The sequence below is a fragment of the Stenella coeruleoalba genome (genome assembly GCF_951394435.1).
Source record: "Stenella coeruleoalba genome assembly, chromosome: 9".
Lineage (NCBI taxonomy): Eukaryota > Metazoa > Chordata > Mammalia > Artiodactyla > Delphinidae > Stenella > Stenella coeruleoalba.
The window spans coordinates 47,678,828-47,701,153 of record NC_137155.1 but is presented as its reverse complement, the minus strand read 5'-3'; the positions used below and the strand labels follow the sequence as shown (position 1 = coordinate 47,701,153).

At 34.7% G+C, this 22,326-nt stretch overlaps 1 protein-coding gene across 2 annotated transcripts in view; it reads left to right on the top strand.

Annotated features, from left to right (window-relative positions):
* The window catches only part of CASD1 (CAS1 domain containing 1), a 79,324-nt gene that overhangs the window by 14,955 nt on the left and 42,043 nt on the right, over positions 1-22,326 (top strand). For both annotated transcript variants that reach the window (XM_079931183.1, XM_079931184.1), the window contains exons 4-10: positions 9,818-9,862; positions 10,886-10,948; positions 14,705-14,749; positions 15,173-15,296; positions 16,512-16,726; positions 18,607-19,029; positions 20,073-20,162. In XM_079931183.1, the coding sequence (XP_079787309.1) occupies positions 9,818-9,862; positions 10,886-10,948; positions 14,705-14,749; positions 15,173-15,296; positions 16,512-16,726; positions 18,607-19,029; positions 20,073-20,162 (1,005 nt within the window). The remainder of the gene's footprint in view (positions 1-9,817; positions 9,863-10,885; positions 10,949-14,704; positions 14,750-15,172; positions 15,297-16,511; positions 16,727-18,606; positions 19,030-20,072; positions 20,163-22,326) is intronic.

The following is a 22,326-nucleotide window of genomic DNA, read 5'->3' as shown; positions in this document are numbered from 1 at the left end:
ATCACTTAGAATACTAATCTCTAGGTCCATCCATGTTGCTGTAAATGGCATTATTTCATTCCTTTTTATGGCTGAGTAATATTCCATTGAATATATGTACCACATCTTCTTTATCTACTGCTTTGTCAGTGGAAATTTAGGTTGCTTCCATGTCTTGGCTATTGTAAATAGTGCTACAATGAACACTGGGTGCATGTAGGTTTTCTCCGGATATATGCCCAGGAGTGGGATTGCTGGATCATATGGTAGCTCTATTTTTAGTTTTTTAAGGAACCTCCATACTGTTCTCCATAGTGGCTGTACCAAATTACATTCCCACCAACAGTATAAGAGGGTTCCATTTTCTCCACACGTTCTCCAGCATTTATTGTTTGTAAAGTTTTTGATGATGGCCATTCTGACGGGTGTGAGGTGATACCTCATTGTAGTTTTGATTTGCACTTCTCTAACAATTAGCAATGTTGAGCATCTTTTCATGTGCTTTTTGGCCGTCCATATATCTTTGGAGAAATGTCTATTTAGATCCTCTGCCCATTTTTTGATTGAGGTTTTTTTTTTTTATATTGAGGTGCATGAGCTGTTTGTATATTTTGGAGGTTAATTCCTTGTCCGTTGCATCATTTGCAAATATTTTCTCCCATTCTGTGTGTTGTCTTTTTATTTTGTTTATGGTTTCCTTTGCTGTGCAAAAGCGTTTAAGTTTAATTAGGTCCCATTTGTTTATTTTTGTTTTCATTACTCTAGGAGGTAAATCCAAAAGATATTGCTGCACTTTATGTCAAAGAGTGTTCTGCGTATGTTTTCCTCTAAGACCTATTAGTATCCGGTCTTACATTTAGTTCTTTAATCCACTTTAAGTTTACTTTTGTGTTTGGTGTTAGAGAATGTGCTAATTTCATTCTTTAACATGTAGCTGTCCAGTTTTCCTAGCAGCACTTACTGAAGAGACTGTCTTTTTTCCATCATATATCCTTGCCTCCTTTGTCATAGATTAATCGACCATGGATGCTGCATTTATTTCTGGGCTTTCCAGCCTGTTCCATTGATCTGTATTTCTGTTTTGTGGCAGTACCATGCTGTTTTGATAACTGTAGTTTTGTTGTATAGTCTGAAATCAGGGAGCCTGATTCCTCCCACTCCATTTTTCTTTCACAAGATTGCTTTGGCTATTCGGGGTCTTTTGTGTTTCCATACAAATTTTAAGATTTTTTTGTTCTAGATCTGCAAAAAATGCCTATGGTAATTTCATAGGGGTTGCATTGAATCTGTAGATTACCTTGGGTATTATAGTCATTTTGAAGATGTTGATTCTTCCCATCCCAGAACATGGTACAATATATCTTTCCATCTGTTAGTGTCATCTTCGATTTCTTTCATCAGCATCTTACAGTTTTCGAAGTACAGATCTTTTGCCTCCTTAGGTAGGTTTATTCTTTCTGATGTGATGGTAAATGGGATTGTTTCCTTAATTTCTCTTTCAGATCTTTTGTTGTTAGTGCATAGGAATGCAAGAGATTTCTGTGTATTAATTTTGTATCCTGCAACTTTACCAAATTCATGGATGAGCTCTAGTAGTTTTCTGGTAGCATCTTTAGGATTTTCTATGTGTAGTATCACATCATTTGCAAATGGTGTCAGTTTTACTGCCTTTTTAAAAAATTTGGATCCCTTTTGTTTCTTTTTCTTCTCTGATTGCCATGGCTAGGACTTCCAGAACTATGTTGAATAAAAGTGGCAAGAGTGGACATCCTTGTCTTGTTTGCTGATCTTAGAGGAAATGCTTTCAGCTTTTCACCATTGAGTATGATGTTAGCTGTGCGTTTGTCATATAAGGCCTTTATTATGTTGAGGTAGGTTCTGTCTATGCCTATTTTCAGTAGAGTTTTTATCATAAATGGGTGTTGAATTTTATCAAAAGCTTTTTCTGCATCTATTGAGATGACCATATGGTTTTTATTCCTAAATTTGTTGATGTGGTGTGTCACACTGATTGATTTGCAGATATTGGACAGTCCGTGCATCCCTGGGATGAATATCACTGGATCATGGTGTATGATCCTTTTAATGTATTGTTGGATTCAGTTTGCTAGCATTTTGTTAAGTATTTTTGCGTCTATGTTCATCAGTGATATTGGCCTGTAATTTTCTTTTTTTGTGGTATCTTTGTCTGGTTTTGGTGTCAAGGTGATCGTGGTCTCATAGAATGATTTTGGGAGTGTTCCTTCCTCTGCAATTTTTGGAAGGGTTGCAGAAGAATAGGTGTTAACTCTTCTCTAAATGTTTGATAGAATTCACCTGTGAAGCCATCTGGTCCTGGATTTTGTTGGGAGTTTTTAGTCACAGTTTCAGTTTCAGTGCTTGTGATTGGTCTGTTCATATTTTCCATTTCTTCCTGGTTCAGCTTTGGGAAATTGTACCTTTCTAAGAATTTGTCCATTTCTTCTAGGTTGTCCATTTTATTGGCATATAGTTGCTTTCAGTAGTCTTTTATGATCCTTTGTATTTCTGTGGTGTCCATTGTAACTTATCCTTTTTCATTTCTAATTTTATCGATTTGAGCCCTCTCCCTTTTTTTCTTGATGAGCCTGGCTAAAGATTTATCAATTTTGTTTATCTTTTCAAAGAACCAGCTTTTAGTTTCATTGATCTTTTCTATTGTTTTCATCTCTATTTCATTTATTTCTGATCTGATCTTTATGATTTCTTTCCTTCTGCTAACTTTGTGTTTTCTTTATTCTTCTTTCTCTAGTTGCTTTAGGTATAAGGTTAGGTTGTTCATTTGAGATCTTTCTTGTTTCCTGAGGTAAGCTTGTATTGCTATAAACTTCCCTCTTAGAACTGCATTTGCTGCATCCCATAGGTTTTGGATCGTCGTGGTTTCATTTTCATTTGTCTCTAGGTACTTTTTGATTTCCGCTTTGTTTTCTTCAGTGATCCATTGGTTGTTTCGTAGCATATTGTTTAGCCTCCACGTGTTTGTGTTTTTTATACTTTTTTTCTTGTTAGTTGATTTCTAATCTCATAGCATTGTGGTTGGAAAAGATGCTTGTTATGATTTCAGTTTTCTTACATTTACCCAGGCTTGATTTGTGGCCCAGTATGTGACCTCTCCTGGAGAATGTTCCATGTTCACTTGAAATGAATGTGCATTCTTCTGCTTTCAGATGGGATGCTCTATAAATATCAATTAAATCCAATGATCTGTGTGTCATTTAAGGCCTGTGTTTCCTTATTAATTTTCTGTCTGGATGATTTTTCCATTGACATACGTGGGGTGTTAAAAGTCCCCCCATTACTGTGTTACTGTCAATTTCTCCCTTTATGTCAACATTTGCCTTGTGTATTGAGGTGCTCCTGTGTTGGGTGCATATATATTTACAATTGTTATCTTTTCTTCCTGGATTGATCCCTTGATCATTCTGTAGTGTCCTTCTTTGTCTCTTGTAACATTGTTTATTTTAAAGTCTATTTTCTTTGATATGAGTATTGCTACTCCAGCTTTCTTTTAATTTCCATTTGTTTGGAATACCTTTTTCCATCCCCTCACTTTCCTTCTATATGTGTCTCTAGATCTGAAGTGGGTCTCCTTCAGACAGCCTATATACGTGTCTTGTTTTTGTATCCATTCAACCAGTCTGCGTCTTTTGGTTGGAGCAGTTACTCTGTTTACATTTAAGGTAATTATCGATATGTATGTTCTTATTGCCATTGTTTTGGATTTGTGTTTATAGGTCTGTTTTCTTCCTTCCTTCTTTTGTTCTCTCCTTTTCTGATTTGATGACTATCCTTACTGTTGTGCTTGGATTCCTTTTTCTTTTTTGTATGTATATCTATTATAGTTTTTTGGTTTGTGGTTATCATGAGGTTTTGATAGCAGTCTATATATATACATGATTGTTTTAAGTTGCTGATATCTTAATTTCAAATGCATTTCAAATAACCTGTATTTGTACTTTCCTTCTCTCACAGTTACTGGTTTTGGTGTTATATTTGCATGTGGGTGTTTTGCTACCTTTACTCTATGTTTGCCTTAACTGGTGAGTTTTCCCTTTTCATAATTTTATTGTTTCTAATTGTTGCCTTTTCTTTCCATCTAAAGAAATTCCTTTAGCATTTGTTGTAAAGCTGGTTGGGTGGTGCTGAATTCTTTTAGTTTTTGCTTGTCTGTAAAGTTTTTGATTTCTCCATCAAATCTGAATGAGAGCTTTGCTGGGTAGAGTGTTCTTCATTGCAGGTGTTTCCCTTTCATCACTTTAAATATATCATGCCATTCCCTTCTGGCCTGTACAGTTTCTGCTGAAAAATCAGCCGATAGTCTTATGGGGATTCCCTTGTATGTTATTTGTTGTTTTTCCCTTGTTGCTTTTAATATTTTCTCTTTGTTTTTAATTTCTGTCAGTTTGATTACTGTGTTTCTGGGCATGTTCCTCCTTGGGTTAATCTTATATGGGACTCTCTGTGCTTCCTGGACTTGGGTGACTGTTTCCTTTCCCATGTTAAGGGAAATTTTCAGCTGTTATATCTTCAAATATTTTCTCAGGACCTTTCTCTCTCTCTTCTCCTTCTGGGACCCCTATCATGTGAATGTTGGTGCATTTGACATTGTCCCAGAGGTCTCTTAAACTGTCCTTGTTTTTTTTTCATTCTTTTTTCTTTTCCACAGCAGTGATTTCCAGCACTCTGTCTTCCAGCTCACTTACCTAATTATCCATTCTTCTGTCTCATTTATTCTGCTGTTGATTCTTTCTAGTGTATTTTTCATTTCAATTACTGTATTCTTCATCTCTTTGGTTGCTCTTTATATTTTTCTGCCTCTTTGCTATAAACTTCTTGTACCTTCTTGCTCTGTATATCCATGCTTTTCATGGATATGAAAATGATCTTTACAATCATTACTCTTAACTCTTTCTCAGGTAGATTGCCTATCTCTGCATCACTTAGTTCTTCTGGGTTTTTTTCTTTTTCCTTCATCTGGAACATATTCCTCTGCCATCACATTTTGTCTAAATTTCTATTTGTGTTTTTATGTATGGGGAAGTTTAGTTATGTTTCTCGACCTTGGAGAAGTGGCCCCCTATAGGGGATGTCCTATGTGTCCCAGCAGTACACTTTCCCTCTCATTACCCAAGGTCCAGTGACCAGCTGGTCTCAGGGTAGGTTCTGACCTGCATTTGCAGACTTGGTTCCACAGGCTGCCAGATCGTAGTTTTCTTGCTTCTGGTGTCTGCCTTATGGTGGGTTAATCTGGTCTAGATGTTTGTGCAGACTTCTGGTGGGAGAGGCTGATGCTTGCGCACTGGCAAATGGAGCTGGGTCTTGGCCCTCTGGTGGGCAGGGCTATGTCAAGGGGCATGTCTAGAGGTGGCTATGGGCTAAGGAAGTCTTTAGGCAGCCTGTCTGCTGATGAGTGGGGCTGTGTTCCCAGCCTGTTGATTGTTTGGCCTGAGGTGTTCCAGTCTTGGAGCCTACAGGCTGTTAGGTGGGACCTGGTCTTGATGCTAATTACCCAAGAAAGATGTCTGTCTCCAGCAAGAGTTCAAGTAGAGGAACACTCCCCGATATTACACCACCAGCTTTTATGACCCCAGAGAGAGCTACAGATGCCCAAGCCTCCCAGGAGACCCTCCAAGACCAGCAGGTAGGTCCAGTCCAGTCTCTTATGAAGTCACTGTTTTTGCCCTGGGTCCTGGTGCTCACAAGACCTTATCTGTGCCCTCTAAGTATGCCCTCACAAGACCTTGTGTGTGCCCTGTTTCCCCCATTCCTCTGGAGCGACTGCAGTCAAGCCCCGCTGGCCTTCAAAGCTAAATGCTCTGGGCGTTCCTCCTCTCGATGCTGGACCCCCAGGCTGGGGGCCTGACATGGAGCTCAGAACTCTCATTCCTGTGGGAGAACTTCTGTGATATAATTATTCTCCTTGTGTGTCACCCACCCAGGATATGGAATCTGATTATATCATGACTGTGCCTCTCCTACTGTCTTGTTGGGTTTCTTCTTTATGTTTTTGGGTGTAGAATATCTTTTTTGGTAGGTTCCAGTCTTTAATCCGTGGTTGTTCAGCAGTTAGTTGTGATTTTGATGTTCTTGTGAGAGGAGGTGGACTCAAGGTCCTTTTTCTCCACCATCTTGTCTCCAGTCGGGTGCACAATACCTGGTTTTAATTGAATTCTAGATTAAAATATAAGAACTATAGAGAAGACATTATTGGGCAATTAGGGAAAGTTGAACATGCACTGTATATTAAATTAGATAATATCAATGTCAAATTCTTAGGTGGGACTTTAGTATTGCAGTTATGTAAGAGAATGTACATATTCTTTGGAGATGTGTGTTTAAGGGTGAAATTGTTATTATGTCTGCAGTTTACTTTCATATGGTTCAGCAAAGGAGAAAAACTATGTATAGAGTGGGCCAAAAACTGCCTTCGGTTTTTTAAGTAAAAATAAAAGACACATTTTTCATTTTCACCAAGAATGTTATTGAACAGTGTGTTCACTCTTTTGTTCCACTACCTTCTGCGATTTTTCAGGCAACTTCATAATTCCATCTTCCCAAAACTTTTTATCTTTTTGAGCAAAGAACTGTTCCAGGTGCCTTTTACAGGCTTCTCGGGAATTGAATTTTTTTCCATTAAGAGAATTTGTAAAGACCTAAATAAATGGAAATCCAAAGGTGCAATGTTTGGTGAATATGGCAGATGAATCAGAACTTCCTAGCCAAGCTGTAACAGTTTTTGCCAGGTCATCAGAGAAACGTGATCTTGTGTTATCCTGATGGAAGATTATGCATTTTTCTGTTGACTAATTCTGGACACTTTTCGTCACGTGCCACTTTCAGTTGGTCTAATTGGGAGCAGTACTTGTTGGAATTAATCATTTGGTTTTCCCGAAGGAGCTCATCATAGAGAACTTCCTTCCAATCCCACCATATACACAATATCACCTTCTTTGGATGAAGACCGGCCTTTGGTGTGGTTGGTGGTGGTTCATTTCGCTTGCCGCATGATCTCTTCCATTCCACATTTTGTACAGTATCCACTTTTCATCGCCCGTCACAATTTGTTTTAAAAACAGAACATTTTCATTACATTTCAATGGAGAATTGCATGCGGAGATATGGTAAAGAAGGTCTTTTTCTCTTAACTTACGTGGAACCTAAACATCAGAGTGATTCATGTAACCAGGCTGGTGCAAATGATTTCCAAAGTTTGATTTGGATATGTTGAGTATATCAGCTATCTCCTGTGTGGTATAACACTGATTGTTCTCAATTACTGTTTTGATTTGATTGCTATCAACTTCAACTCGTCTACCTGACCATGGAGCATCGTCCAGCAAGAAATCTCCAGTATGAAACTTCACAAACCACTTTTGACATGTTTGATCAGTCACAACACCTTCTCCATACGCTGCACAAATCTTTTTTTGCATTTCACTTGCTTTTTGAAATAATGAAGCATAATATGCCAAAAACGTCGCTTTTTTTCTTCATCTTCAGTGTTAAAATGGCTACACAAGGGGCTTCCCTGGTGGCGCAGTGGTTGAGAGTCCTCCTGCTGATGCAGGGGACACTGGTTCGTGCCCCGGGCCGGGAAGATCCCACATGCTGCCGAGTGGCTGGGCCCTTGAGCCATGGCCGCTGAGCCTGCACGTCCAGAGCCTGTGCTCCGCAACAGGAGTGGCCACAACAGTGAGAGGCCCGAGTACTGCAAAAAAAAAAAAAAAATGGCTACACAAAAATTCACCAATTTAGATGTCTTTTTTTAAATGCACGCTGATATGATAGCTGTCACATAGAATCTAACAAAATTGTTTCGAATGAAGTTAAAGACAACTAAGTGCTACTAGAGCCACCTAACGGAAAAAACTGAACTAACCTTTTGGCCCACCCAATACATGTGGTGCGCAGAGACACGTGAAGCTAGTGTAGAAAATATTAACCATTGGTAAAGGGTATTAACTTTGCTATAAGAAGTCTGAAATTTTTCAAAATTAAAAGTTGAAGTGAAAGCCAACACAACGGAACAGTATATCATTTGAAGATGCATATACATGTGACAAAACTGTATAATAAAAAAGAAAGCAAAATAAAATTCAAGATGGTTGTTCTCTTTGGGCAAAGCACGGAATTTGAGAGGGAGAGGGCCATATAGGTCATTCCATGTGTTGGTAGCATTCTGATTTGTGCCATGGGTTCACAAGTACTTATTTATTTTTAGTGTGCCTTGTGACTTACATATATGTGATATATTATTTTGTATATAGCAAATGTTATATTAAAATAATAAAGGAAACAAAGATTGAATTGATTGAATTAACTGTGCTATGCAAAAAGGAAAAAGAAATTTCATGACACACTATTTCTTTAAGAATTTGTTAAAGGTTAAGATGGAGTAGGAGAAGAACACCTATATGATTTTTCTCTGCCCCAGTATTTCCCAGACTTATTTGACCAAGAAAGCTCTTTTCATATATCATACCTTAAAGTTCTGTTGAATTAATGGCCTCAAGAGTCCTTTTGGGGAAAAAGGGTACAAATGAACTTATTTACAAAACAGAAGTAGAGTCACGGATGTAGAAAACAAACTTATGGTTACCAGGGAATAGGGTGGGGAGGGATAAATTGGGAGATTGGGATTGACATATACACACTACTATATATAAAATAGATAACTAATAAGAACCTGCTGTATAGCACAGGGAACTCTACTCAGTACTCTGTAATGGCCTATATGGGAAAAGAATGGATATATGTATATGTATAACTGATTCACTGCTGTACACCTGAAACTAACACAACATTGTAAATCAACTATACTCCAATAAAAAATTTTTTTTAAAAAAGTCATTTTGGGAAAAGATACTTAAGCAGGACTAATAAGAATTTTAAAATTTAGCTTGTTGATAAAAGCAAACTTTATTTCATTACAAAAACAAGTACTGTCTGGTTAAATTAATGAAAACATTTCAACCTTGGTTTTAGGAAGAGAATTAGCTTCTTATTAACCACCCCTGTTGCATCCCGGATATTTAACTATGAAAGGATTTTTATTCTTTTTTATTCTTTTTATGGAACACTTGTAGTCTCTGGATTTTAATTTTTAATTTTTTTCTACAACTGGACTATTTACTGTCTTCTAAGTGAAATCTACAATAAACTAGAGTCATATATGTCCATTCCTGTTTAGACAGGGCCTGTACTAGTATATTGGTGAGAATAGACTAGATGTTGCTGCAGCAGCAAACCATGCTACAATCTTAATACTTAGCACTGCTTGTCCTAGGTGGTTTGGCAAGGGGCTTTGCTCCATGCAGTCATTCAGCGATTTTTGCTATTGGAATTTTTACTATTTTCTAGTTGTACCATTTGGGACATTCAGCCTCATCAGTCTCTGTATCAGGTTAAGGCAGAGACTAGAATTTCCCTGCGAACTTCAGCCTGGAAATGACCCATATTACATCTAGCCATATTACATTGGCAGCGGTCAGTCTCTACCATAGATAATAATACTAGGATTAAATTTGAATCATGGGAAGCTTGGCAAAAAGATAATTTACACAGGCATTTTCACATACCTGCTTATTCATAGTTGGAGTTTTATCTTTACATCTTAGATGTTGAAGATCACATATAAACAGTTTAATATCACTTATTTTTTGGCAGTCTATGCAGGTCTTTTCCCCTTCAGGTTGAATGCAGTTAATTGGGATATGGTGTATAAATGAGTCAACAAAAGCAGCTAAAGAAGGAATTATTTACATACAGTTAATCTACACATTAATATTTCTCTGTTGTCTCTCCCCCTTTTTTATGGCAGCATGAAAACATTCCTTTTGAAGACAAGACTGCATCAGTTAAAGTGGTAAGTTCATATAACAATAAGCTAAATGTTATAATGTTGAAACTATTCATTGGTTAATTTATTTGCAGATCAGCTAATGCTTTGAACGTGCTAAATGTGTTTCAGTGTATTGGGAGTAGATAAGTAGAGTAAGATAATTTCATAAATGTGTGCACTATTTTGTGTAATAACAGAAAATTTGGTCTCTCAGATTTTTATCCAGGAAAAAATAATCTTGTACGTTAATTTGAAACCAGTGTGTATTTAGGATCAAAGTTCATAAAAGAACATATATTAATTTCTTGAATTCCCAGTCACAGGTGACTTCTAGATACTGAGAATACAGATGGGGATCAAGACAACAATGTCCTAGATCTAATGGAGTGTATGAGTGATTATAGTTTTCTACGTGCAATTAAACATGGGATAAGGATAGCATAAAGGAAAAAGTGGGGCATTAGAAATGTATAGAACAAGGAATTATTAAAAGTAGTTTTTCTCCTTGAGGAAATAATGTTTTAACTGAGGCCTCAAGCTAGTTAGGCTTAGGGGGAGAATTTATGAGCATTATAGGCAGAAGGAACAGGAACAAAGCCCTGGAGAAAAAGGAGCACATAGAGCATTGCAGGAGCTGAATGAGAACCAAAAGGACACTTAGCAAGGGGGAAAATGGCAGGAGAAAAGACAGAATGTCTAGGCAGAGGCCAGATCCTGCAACTTCTTAGGAATTTTAAGGACTTTGGAATTTATTCTCAGGGCAACTGATTGAAAGTCCTTGAATACTTAAGCAGGGGTGTGGCAAGATCAGATTTAAAAATTTAAAACATTACTCTGACTAAAATGTGGGGAATATTTTAGAGAAAAGCAAAAGTGGACATAAGGAGAACTATTGTGAGACTCTTACCAAAATGGGATGAGAGATGAAGATATTGTAGATAAGGTAGTGTTTTACTTTTAAGTACTCTATAAGAGATATGTTAAAGTTTATTTTGAATGGTGCATACAATATTTTCTTTGACTTCTTTTCTTACATTTCTCTTTTAGGATTTTCTGTGGCATCCAGAGGTTAATGGTTCTATGAAACAGTGTATCAAAGTGTGGACTGAGGTCTGTATTTGAAAATATAGGCCTTGCTGGTTTTGAGCAATCACATTTTGAAAACTCATTCCCCCATACTCACCTGTCCCACTCTCCTGTACTTTATACCAGCCTTTTTGATTTCGACCATGCTGGGTTGATTATCACTTTACTGAGAGAACAAAGTTTTGATCCAATGCCTCTGTTATCACCATTCTAACCCTATGGTGATTATGCTTATACCACACTTTACTGATTTAAAACTTTCTGTTACTGTTGTAGCTCAGTTAATTCAAACTCAGATCATCTTTCTAGCACTATATACATTCTCTTGAGCATTTGTCCACTTTGTTCTGCAAACTCATGTACTGATAACTTCAGGAAACTTTTTTTTTTTTTAATATCCTGTTTTCTTCCCTTTTATCATTATATTTGTGACCTAAAAGTTGAGCCTAATTTGTTTTGGCTCGTAATGTTTGGAGTTAAATTAGATATAAGGCAAGTATGCTGTTAACCTCAGAAAACCCCTAACTTCTCACAAGTCCACTTTAGAACTTCCACAGTCTCTCCATATAGCTCCTTATCAGTCCTTTATTTAAACCTGTATTCTTTTCCAAAGGTATTTGCATTTGGGATGGATAAAACAATATTCAATTTTGTTGACCTTGTTTTGCTTAATTACTTGTGTTGCAATGATACTTTTCTTTGCTTCTTTTCCCAATAAGTGTTTAGTACGGCAACCAAACAGACTTTGGTAGGATCCAGTGAGAACCTAGTCAACATTTTTAACTTTGTTTCTTTAAGAAAATGTTTAAGTTTTCAAAAAACAAACATTCAGACAACTCTAGAATTCAACTTTCTGGAAAATTGGGATCTCACATAATTTTGTTTTTATTGATATGTTTTTAAATGTCCAGAAGTATAATGTTATGAGTATATTTCAGATGATTTAAACATGTGTTTTACCTTTGTGCTGGACCTGAAAGTATATCCATTAAAGTAGTAGAAATTCACAGTTAAACAAACATCAGTGTAATATAATTTATAAGTCAGGCAAGATCACAAAAAGCCTTTGTTATTTACTAACCTGGAGATGTATTGCATATTCAGATCTTCTGTTCTTATAATTTGCTAACACTAGTTTTTGGAGCTTTAGATTCTGTTGTAAAACTCCTTATGATTATTGGGGGAGAGGAAAGATTCAACTTATTTGGATAGATGGCCATGTAGTTACCTGAGATTGATTAGTTCATTGGTTTCAATCAAAGAGTATGTATGTATGCATGTATTTATATATTTATGTTTTAACATTTCCATAATAAGCTGCTAGATCCTGAGAATACAAAGTTGTGTATTTTTATTATGTATGTACTATTACTAGCTTTGTTCTAGGTATTAGGAATGTGACTGGGAATTAGCCCCAGTCTCAGGCCTTGAGGAATGTGCAATCTAGTAGATAGTGACTTTCTTATGAATAAAGGTATGATAATATGAAGGGTAACAATAGAACTGAGCACAAAGAACTACGAAAGCACCATGGATAGAGGCACTTAGGATGAGGGTGGTTTAGAGTAGTGTGAGGATCTAAGAAAGCTTTACAGAGGAGATAATATTTCTAGAAGAACAGTGGATTAGAAAGATATACTTATGAACTGAAATAGACTTACAGGCATAAAAGCAAAGTTGAATTTAAACAACTCTACTGTTATCCAACAGATATTTATAAATCAGCTGCCATATTTTAGGCACCAGGCTAAACACCGTTGATACCCTGGTTAACATAACAGAGTTCCTCTCCTCAAAGAGCTTCTAGGTGAGTGTCAGATATAGGTAATTAAGGAAACCAGCAATTTAGATTTAATTCTGTAGGTGAACAGTAGTCATTAAGTCTGAGCTACTTAGATGGATTTGGGGAGTCTTTGTATGGAGTGAGTTGATATTTGAGGTGACTTGAATAGAAATAATTGAATAGGCAGCAAGTATAGATTAAAGAAGAGAGTGTAGGAATGGAACTATAAAAAAGATTATGAGAGGAGGTAGTAAAAGGGGTAAGAGGAAAAGCAGAAGAAGAATAACTAATATCACACAGAGAAGGAAAGAGTTTTAAAAAGTGGATAGTGTCACTTTAGGAACTATACAGGGTAGAATGAAACTATAGGACTTGGCAATTCAGAGTTCATTAATGGGCTCTGAGGGCAGTTTTAATGAATGGTTAATTCAAAATCAAAACATGGTAAGTTGAGGCATAAATGAGAGAGAGAGAAATTAGCATAGTGAAAGTGGAATGCTCTTCCAAGTAATCTGTTGGTCAAGAGTGTGAACGGGAAGAATTTGAGAGTGAGACGAGATTGAAGGAGCATTTTTTGAGGATAAAGGTGATTTAACATTTTGTGGATTGAAGGAAGAAAGAAGAGTAGAGAAGGATGAAATGGATAATTCAGGAGTCTGAGGAGATAACTTATGGATATAGCTCCAGAAGTAAAAAGGGAGGAGGTATAAATGCAGAGCAATGGGTTAGCCATTAAGCAGAATAGGAACATATTTTGTTTACTCTCCTGTCAGAGGAAGGTAGACTGGGTGAGCATATGGACAAAGTTGTAAGAATGGAGGAAGGAAGGCAAGAGCACACAAGCCAGATGAATTCTGTTTTCTCTGTGAAGTTGGAGAATTAAGCTTTATGCCAAAAGTGAGGAGGACAGGAGGGACCTGTGTAAGGAAAAAATGATTTGGGATAACCACTGTGAAGGGTGAGAAAGGGAGCCACCTACAGATGAGGAAAGTTTCACTAAAGGAGCAATGTAAAATGGAGCATGCTAGACTGGAAACTGGAATATCTCTGACGAGAAATAGATTAATTTTGTTATTTTCTCTGCTTTCATAGTTTTCTCCACTGAGCATGTTTTACCTTCATAATGAGACAGTAACTGTCATTTCTATTTTTATATATGGGTTGGACTTTTTCTGATTTCTTGTTTTTAATTGTTTCTTGTGCACATGATTGTATTATCAGATCTTCTATGTTGTGGAAGATGCATTGAACCCAGTAGTCGGAAGACTTAAGTTCTGGCTTTGTTCCTGCCAGGCCTCAGCAATAGCTATAAACCTTTCTGAGTCTATCGCCTTTTTTTAATAAGATATGTATAATATCTTCCTGCCTATCTAACAAGTGGCAAGAATCTATATTAAAATGAGCTAATTTAAGAGAAATACTTAGTAAATTACTAAGTACTATATAACTGATAGTATTATTAATAGTATAATTTGCACTAGGTGAGGATCTTTACCAAATTTCTCATTTTTTTCCACATTATGGTCTATAATAATTATCAGTTTACTGTTAAATACATACTAGATTGGCTTTCCCAAAATATCATGTTTCTTTAGAGCACTGCATTTTATTTAACACTTAAACTGTATACCCTTTAGGCTTCCAAGAATACTTTTTAATTGGCTGACATAATATACTAGAGCTTTACACAGTTTACTCAGAATTCAGACTGTGTTAGATTTCAGTAGTGTTTTTTTGTCTTTGTTTTTGTTTTAAAGAACACCAAAGAATTAGCCATACAAGCCTCATGCCATCCTGTATAGTCATATAACCATGTAAGGTTTTAGGCATGGGGTGTCCATCTTGTTGTAACAAGAATCTGATAAGGAACCCTAGAAAATTAAAATGCATTTAAATGGAAGAAGAACTTAAATTTAAGGGAAAAAATTAAGGGATATTACTTGCGTTAATTTCCTGAACTGAATATAACACTATTATAAAGATTTTTCTTTCTTCAGGAGTCTGTTGCAAAGCCCCATGTGGTTGTAGCAGGAGCTGCCACAGTAAGTTATTATCTGTATTCTTACATAATGATTTTTGTTTCATACTTAACATGCTAAGAAAAAATTAACTTATGTTATATAGAATTCTTGATTATACTTATATTTTAATTCCTATTTCTATTAATTAGATGGATAATTTTTTTAAAAGATCTGAATGAACTTAGGAAATTTGATGGTAAATGTCAATACTATTTTATATCTAAAATTACATTCTTCTTGAACGTTATACATTGAAAGTCTAATTTTATATCAGCTTTTTATAACTGCCTTCATATATTTCATGAAATAATTTGACCATACTTTATTCTAATATTGAATAAGAATGGGAATTATCTTAAAATAACCTTTGTTACAACAGAGGAAATTATATACTTTAATTTTTCTGTGACAAATCATTAATGTTTAATTTTTACTTCCTCTTAGTGGTCTATTAAAATTCACAATGGCAGCAACGAAGCACTTTCCCAATATAAAATGAACATTACCTCCATAGCACCACTTTTAGAAAAATTGGCAAAGACTAGTGATGTGTATTGGGTCTTACAAGGTAAGGGATAAGTAATGAAAAATGTCATTTTGTATATATTTTGAGGTATAGGTTTCTATTTTCTATTTCAAGAAGCAGAATTACTACTTTATGAGAATAAATTTTGAAATAAGGTTTGAAAAATTAGAATAAATTTGAGCTATTTGCTTTCCTGTTTTGAACTTAAGGAATAGACAGGCTAATAAATACAATAAGTAAAAAAAAAATTAATAATAAATAAAGAGATTCTCCAAGGAGCCTTAGCAGGTAGAACAGCTGCAGAGTATGACAAAGAGAATAAGTCCTAAAGGCAAATAAGATGTTTGCCTCTGATTTTTTAATTTCTTACCAAGTATACTTATTGTGATTGGGAAATAGAGAAAAAATTGTCTGGTTCATAATATTAGGTTCATTGGAAGTAAATATTCTTTGGAATCGACAATATATTTAAATTCAAACCAGCTAGTTTATACTTGGTAATGAAATTCTTTAAGAGAAAGTTGACATTAGATCAAGTCATTTCAGGAGTTTATTGAATGTCCATTATTTAATGCCTAGCACAATATGAAATGCCTTGGGTATTTTAGCAATTCAAGTTGTTTGTCAGAAACTCTTATGACTGTTTCCAAGTTTAATGTCAAGCTGAGAGAAACAACACGGTGGTGATAATCTCTTCCAAAATCCCTATTTCATTTACAGACTCATTGTTAACCTTTCTATTACTAAAGTGAGGAAAAAGTTAAATTTAAATGATTTATGGTAAGTGATAAAAGACCTCGATCCTTAATAACATTACCTCCTAATTGTGTGAACAAAGTTTGCAAAATGAATCAGCAACAGGAGGAAAAAAAGATTGGCTGCTATTCTTAATTAGGCCATCTTCCATAATCCAGTTTTAAACTCTGGTTACCTGCTATAACCCAGCATCCAAAATTTTTAAACTCTTAAGACATGCTAGAACATAAAAATGTTTCCTGAAAGCTATGTACCTAAGAGAGAAGAGGTATAAAAGTTCTTTAACCTTAAGAGGGTTATGGATTGATTCAAAAATTGAATACAGGATAGGAAATCTATTGCAAACCTTGGCCAACTTTATTTTAAAATGAATTATTAAGTGCTTGGAATTCTCTGAACTTTAACAACAAAATATGAAATGCAGTTAACTAACTTGCATGATTATAATTTCTACCAGTAGGGATTTTTAAGGGTATTTAAAAAAATATGTTTCATGTGCAGATCCTGTTTATGAAGATCTATTAAGTGAAAATAGGAAAATGATCACTAATGAGAAGATAGATGCCTACAATGAAGCTGCAATCAGTATTTTGAATAGCAGCACCAGAAATTCTAAATCGAATGTTAAGATGTTCAGTGTTTCCAAATTAATTGCTCAAGAAACCATCATGGAATCTTTGGATGGCTTACATCTTCCTGAATCAAGCAGAGAAACTGTAAGAATTCTTGTGTCTGTCAGTACAGACTGTAATATCTAATTGGTTATAGCTGTATGTCACTGTAATGTAACAAATAATTTAATTGCAGTCTTAATTAGTTGCAGTTATTCTGTCTAAACATAGATCTAGAAATAATTTTGCTTTCCATCACTTAGCTGAATATATAAGTGAGAGTTTTAGTATACTCTAAGGGAGAAAGTTACGGAAGGGAGGAAATGCGGCTTCATTTAGTGAGTGCTAGTTACTCTTTTAATATCCCTTGTTTCATATAAAGCTTGTAAGTTCTCAGCACACTCGTGTTTGAAAACTACTGCTTTATATTCTCTTAGCCTTGAACCTTAAATTTACAAGATTAAACTTCTGTGAAGGGCTTCTCTGGTGGCGCAGTGGTTGAGAGTTCGCCTGCCGATGCAGGGGACACGGGTTTGTGCCCCGATCCGGGAAGATCCCACATGCCGCGGAGCGGCTGGGCCCGTGAGCCATGGCCGCTGAGCCTGCGCGTCCGGAGCTTGTGCTCCGCAACGGGAGCAACGGGAGAGGCCACAACAGTGAGAGGCCCGTGTACCGTAAAAAAAAAAAAAAAAAAAAAAAAAACAACTTCTGTGAAGAGCACATTTTTTTAATATGTAGAATGATCTTTATTATTTCCTTCTAGTTCTGATACCCTAAACATGATTCAATGTACAAAGTAGATACTGAACAAATCCAGATTGATGAGTGGAAAAGGATTTTAGGTTAAGTACAAAAGAGAGCTGCATAATTATAAATTTTCACACATAGTACAATAGATGTTACTTAGAGTTATTGTTTTCTTATAAAGCAGTTGTTCTTAACCTTTTTGAGGATCACATAACCCTGTATCTGATTAAAAGTAATGGTTGTATTCCTCTCCTGAAGAAAAATGCGTGTCTGCATACACACACACACACACACACACACACACACACACACTTCTCCATATTTTTTCAGGGCTTTGTGGACTCCCTGGAACTAGTTAAGAACCTTGGGATGGAGTTTGTAGGCTAGTATCTGCAAGAGTTCCAGGCTCAGAGTCTCCTGAAGTCTCAGAGCTAAGAGAATGAGATTTTCTAAATAACTGAGTACTTTGAATGTTTTAGGCTTAAATAATATAATCATCTTAAGAGTTCTAGGGGTACCTAAACTATACAGTTTTCATAAACTAGATTTGACTGAACCTTCAACTAGAAATACTTAGCAGCTTGCCTAGAATATTTTTATTATAATGAAACCATGTTGAAGATTCTACACCTCATTTAAAATTAGAAATCTTAAAACTGTTGAATCCTAAGTGGTCCATAAACTGTAAACCAAATGAAGGGCATATTATAAATACTGTCAGCTAAGAATTATTTTTGGTGGCAGTTATTTTATATTCTTTTTTCACATCTAAAGACTGGGACTCTATCTTAAGTATCTTGGTATCTTTTGTATTGAAAATCTGCTAATTAAATTTCTTTGGTCCTTGACATCTGTCAGTATTTTTGTAACCAAAGGTCACAGCCCATTAACAGCCATGAAATCAGCATTTTTTTTCTTTTTTTAAAGAATAGAATGGAAAAAAGTCAGACGCATTCCAAGTAGTAAGGGTAGGTATTGTTTCCCATATATGTGTTCTGAGTCACATTATAAAATGAATTTTTCATTACGGTTAATAACCCAAGAAGTTGGAAAAACCCTGAACTAGTTATTTACAGATTGAAGGAATACCGTTATTTACATCAGTGTTTGGGAAATGGTAGCAAAAAGTACAAAAGCATTTTGGTTTTAGTGCTGAAACGGTAGTATTCACAGGAGAAAATCTAATGGGAAATACATTACTGACAAGATAATAATGAAATAACTTGATTTTTTCACAGAGTGCAATGATTCTTATGAACGTGTATTGCAATAGGATTTTGAAGCCTGTAGATGGTTCCTGTTGTCAACCTCGGCCTCCTCTTACTCTCCTACAGAAGCTAGCTGCTTGTTTTTTCACTTTATCTATTATTGGATATTTAATTTTTTATATAATTCATCATAACGCTCATCGGAAGAATAAGCCTTGTACTGATTTGGAAAGTGGAGAAGAAAAGAAAAATATTATCAATCCCCCTGTGTCTCCATTAGGAATACTTCTACAGTCTTTCTGCAAACTTGGCCTGATCATGGCTTATTTCTATATGTGTGACCGTGCAAATCTATTTATGAAGGAAAACAAATTTTATACACATTCAACTTTCTTTATTCCAATTATCTACATCTTGGTTTTGGGAGTATTTTACAATGAAAATACTAAGGAGGTAAGAGTCATTTTCTTTTTAGTTCATGTTATCCTTTTCATCTCATTACAAAGTGTAGATTAATGAAATAATATCATTTATCATGCCATAATATACAAACATTTACATATATAGAAGAGGATGAAGGAATATTGCAGCTGTACTTCACTTAGTGGACTCTTAACTGTTGCTTTTTTGAAACAGTTTGGAGAAAGTTCATAGTTTCATAAAGATTGTTGAAAAGTTGGAAAATAATGACCTGTGAAAAAGATATCATGACTTGGTGTCATTTTGCCTGCTTGAGGATGGAGAAAGTTGAGGTGCTCCCAATTTTGTAATGGTCTTCAAACATGAGATACTATTATCATTTATAAGTTAAAAACATATAATTATACTAATAAACACTTTTTATATTTATATGTTTATATAGTCAGACATGTACACACAAATTAGAACTTACATAATAATGTGGGCACTGTTCACAATATTCTGAATTCCTATTTTAGTATTACTGTAATTGCTCAGAATATTAATATAACTCCTTTATAAGTCATTTATTTGAATTAATAAATTCTATTGTAAGACATAACTTTCATATGAGGATGATTAATCAGTTCTTCATTTCCAGTGGGAATATTCTAGAGAAAATAAAGTATAATAAAGGAGCTTTTTTTCCACAATAAAGTATAAAAGAACTGTAAGATCTTTTCTAACTGAAATTCTAAGATTCTCTTAAAGAAAATTATTAAATGCCATTTTTTTAGATTTACAAACATATCTGTCATAGTTTAAAAGTAATCTTAATATAAAACCGTAAGTATCAACGTAAATATTTAAAGTCTCTTTTATGTTCATTTTCAAATTCATATTATACTTTAAATAGTTTTATTATCTCTTTTATCAAGAAATAAAATGACAATCTTTAACTGATTTTCCCCCAACGTTCTTTTGAAAGAAGCATTAGCTTTATATCCTATGAGAAAAATGTTAACATATTTAATGTATACTGTCCAAATAATAGCTTCATGATGAATTTTAAAGCAAATTTTGATTCTTTTACACAGACTAAAGTGTTAAATAGAGAACAAACAGATGAATGGAAAGGCTGGATGCAACTTGTGATTTTGATTTATCATATCTCTGGAGCAAGTACAGTAAGTATTTTGAATTTAAGTTCTGAAAATATAGGAAATAATGTCACTTTAATGTTTCCTTAAGGGCACCAATTCTTTTGTGTTTTATATTCTCTACCATTTGGAGACCCTTCTTATTTCCCACCCAGTTTTTCTGTCTTCCCATTTTTCTCCTACCATCTGACTCTTTGAGAATGTATAGTCTTAAAAGCAAAATAATTATTTTTTAAAAGATAAAGCAATAATTTGTATTTACTTTGCCTTAATTTTAAGGTAGTAGGAACAGCTGATAATCTAAGGGTATTGTTTCATGTCCTTCTGAACAACTAAAGTTATCAAGAAACTTTCTAGATGATACTTAATTGCAAAGGATTTAGAATAGGCAAGTTACTATTAAAAGAAATCAAATTAGATGATTATATTTTATATTCTATCCTTCACTGTATGTTAGGAAGTTTGACCAACCATTTTTATATTTTTAAAGTTTAAAAACTTAGAACTCTCTTGCCCCAGTATTCAGAGTACTCAGATACCCATGGTCTGCTGTTGTTGACCATGTATTATGTGCCATACTTCATAAGTATTACCACTTCCATGAGATGGAGGACCCTTCCTTTGCTCACCTAGTGCCCTCTGTACCTAGACAAAATCATTTTTCCCTTAGCCGTAGGTGTCTTTTTATGTCTTTTAGACTTTGGATTCTCATGATTTGGGGACATCTTGGATTTGGTAGGGGTAGAAAAAATGTGTTCAGAATTGTAACATACAGCTACATACATTTAAAACAAGCTTTTAAGAGTAAACCTAGATATCTAATAACCACTTTCACACAAGTTTATTTATAGGGAAGGTACAAACTGATTTCTATAAAATATGTTTTAAAAATTTAACAAGTTCTTTCATAATTTGGGAACTACTGAACTGGTTTTTATTGCTTTATTTGCTTATATAAAGCACACATCTGTAAACAGTAACTTAACATAGAATCAGTGATTCCATTTAACATTGAGTCAATGTTGAGATAATAGGGGAGTGTTGCCCAGAAAGGAGTATTTTGAAATTTCCATTGCAGCAGTTAAGAAGATGAATAATACTAGGGTTTTTCAGATATCTCTAACAATTAGAAAATACTAACGTTATTCTTCATTAAGTCTCTTTATTATTTTCAAAAATTACTGGTGATTTCATGGATGGCTCGTTTGAAGGGCAAAAGGCAGAGGAAGAGGTATAATTTTTACTGAAATTGTATGGCTATGATATGTATATTTGTGACAACAGTAAAACTCCTGTGACACTGCAGCTGAAGGGGACCTAGTGAATTCAGGTAACTGTGGAAGAACCAAGACAATAAAAGAGATCCAAAGCAAGGAGAGATGAAGATAGTAAGAATTAGTTCATAAGCCCAGTTCAGAATTTGTAGGATAAATTTAGCAGATTTTCTAAAAAGTAAAGATGAATATTGAATCATAGAAATATCTCTGACATATGAAGAAAGATTAGTTTAATTTGAAGGGGGTGGGGGAGGGTTTTGTTTTAAGAGAATGCCACTTAAGACATAATTAATTGCTGACATATAAAGGGTAATAGTACTGTGTAAAAAAAAAAAAATCAGAAAGAATTAATGGCAGATTCAGTTCTTTAACTCATTGATTCCAGAAAAGATTTGGATCATAAAAGGATGAAAGCAATTTGGCATTCTATTATAATTATTTCTCAAGTTAGCATTCTAATACATCTTAGACTATATCCCAATACATTCTAAGTTACAGTTTAAAAACATCTATATTCTGGAAGGACATACTTTTCATTAACAGATCAGTTATGATTAATTAACATATCCCTGTTCGTTTATATAGAATTTTGTGGTTAAAAATTACCTGTATCTACACTGGCAAAGCATTATTAGCATGGGTTATAATGTATTTGAGGACTTGATTCTTGGATATTTGTGGGATTACCCTCATTAAAAACTTTTTAATGGTCATGATTATTTTAATTACCTAATCTTAATGCTTTTTTATTTTGAGTAAAATATGTCAGACTTTAGTTGTGCCATGTTTTTATAGTAAAATAGAAACTATGTCAAAAATTACAGAGAATTATTAAAATAATCCAGATGGTCTGGTAGATTGCAATTGTTGGTGTAAACATTCTTTTAAACATAACTTATATCAGATATGAATAA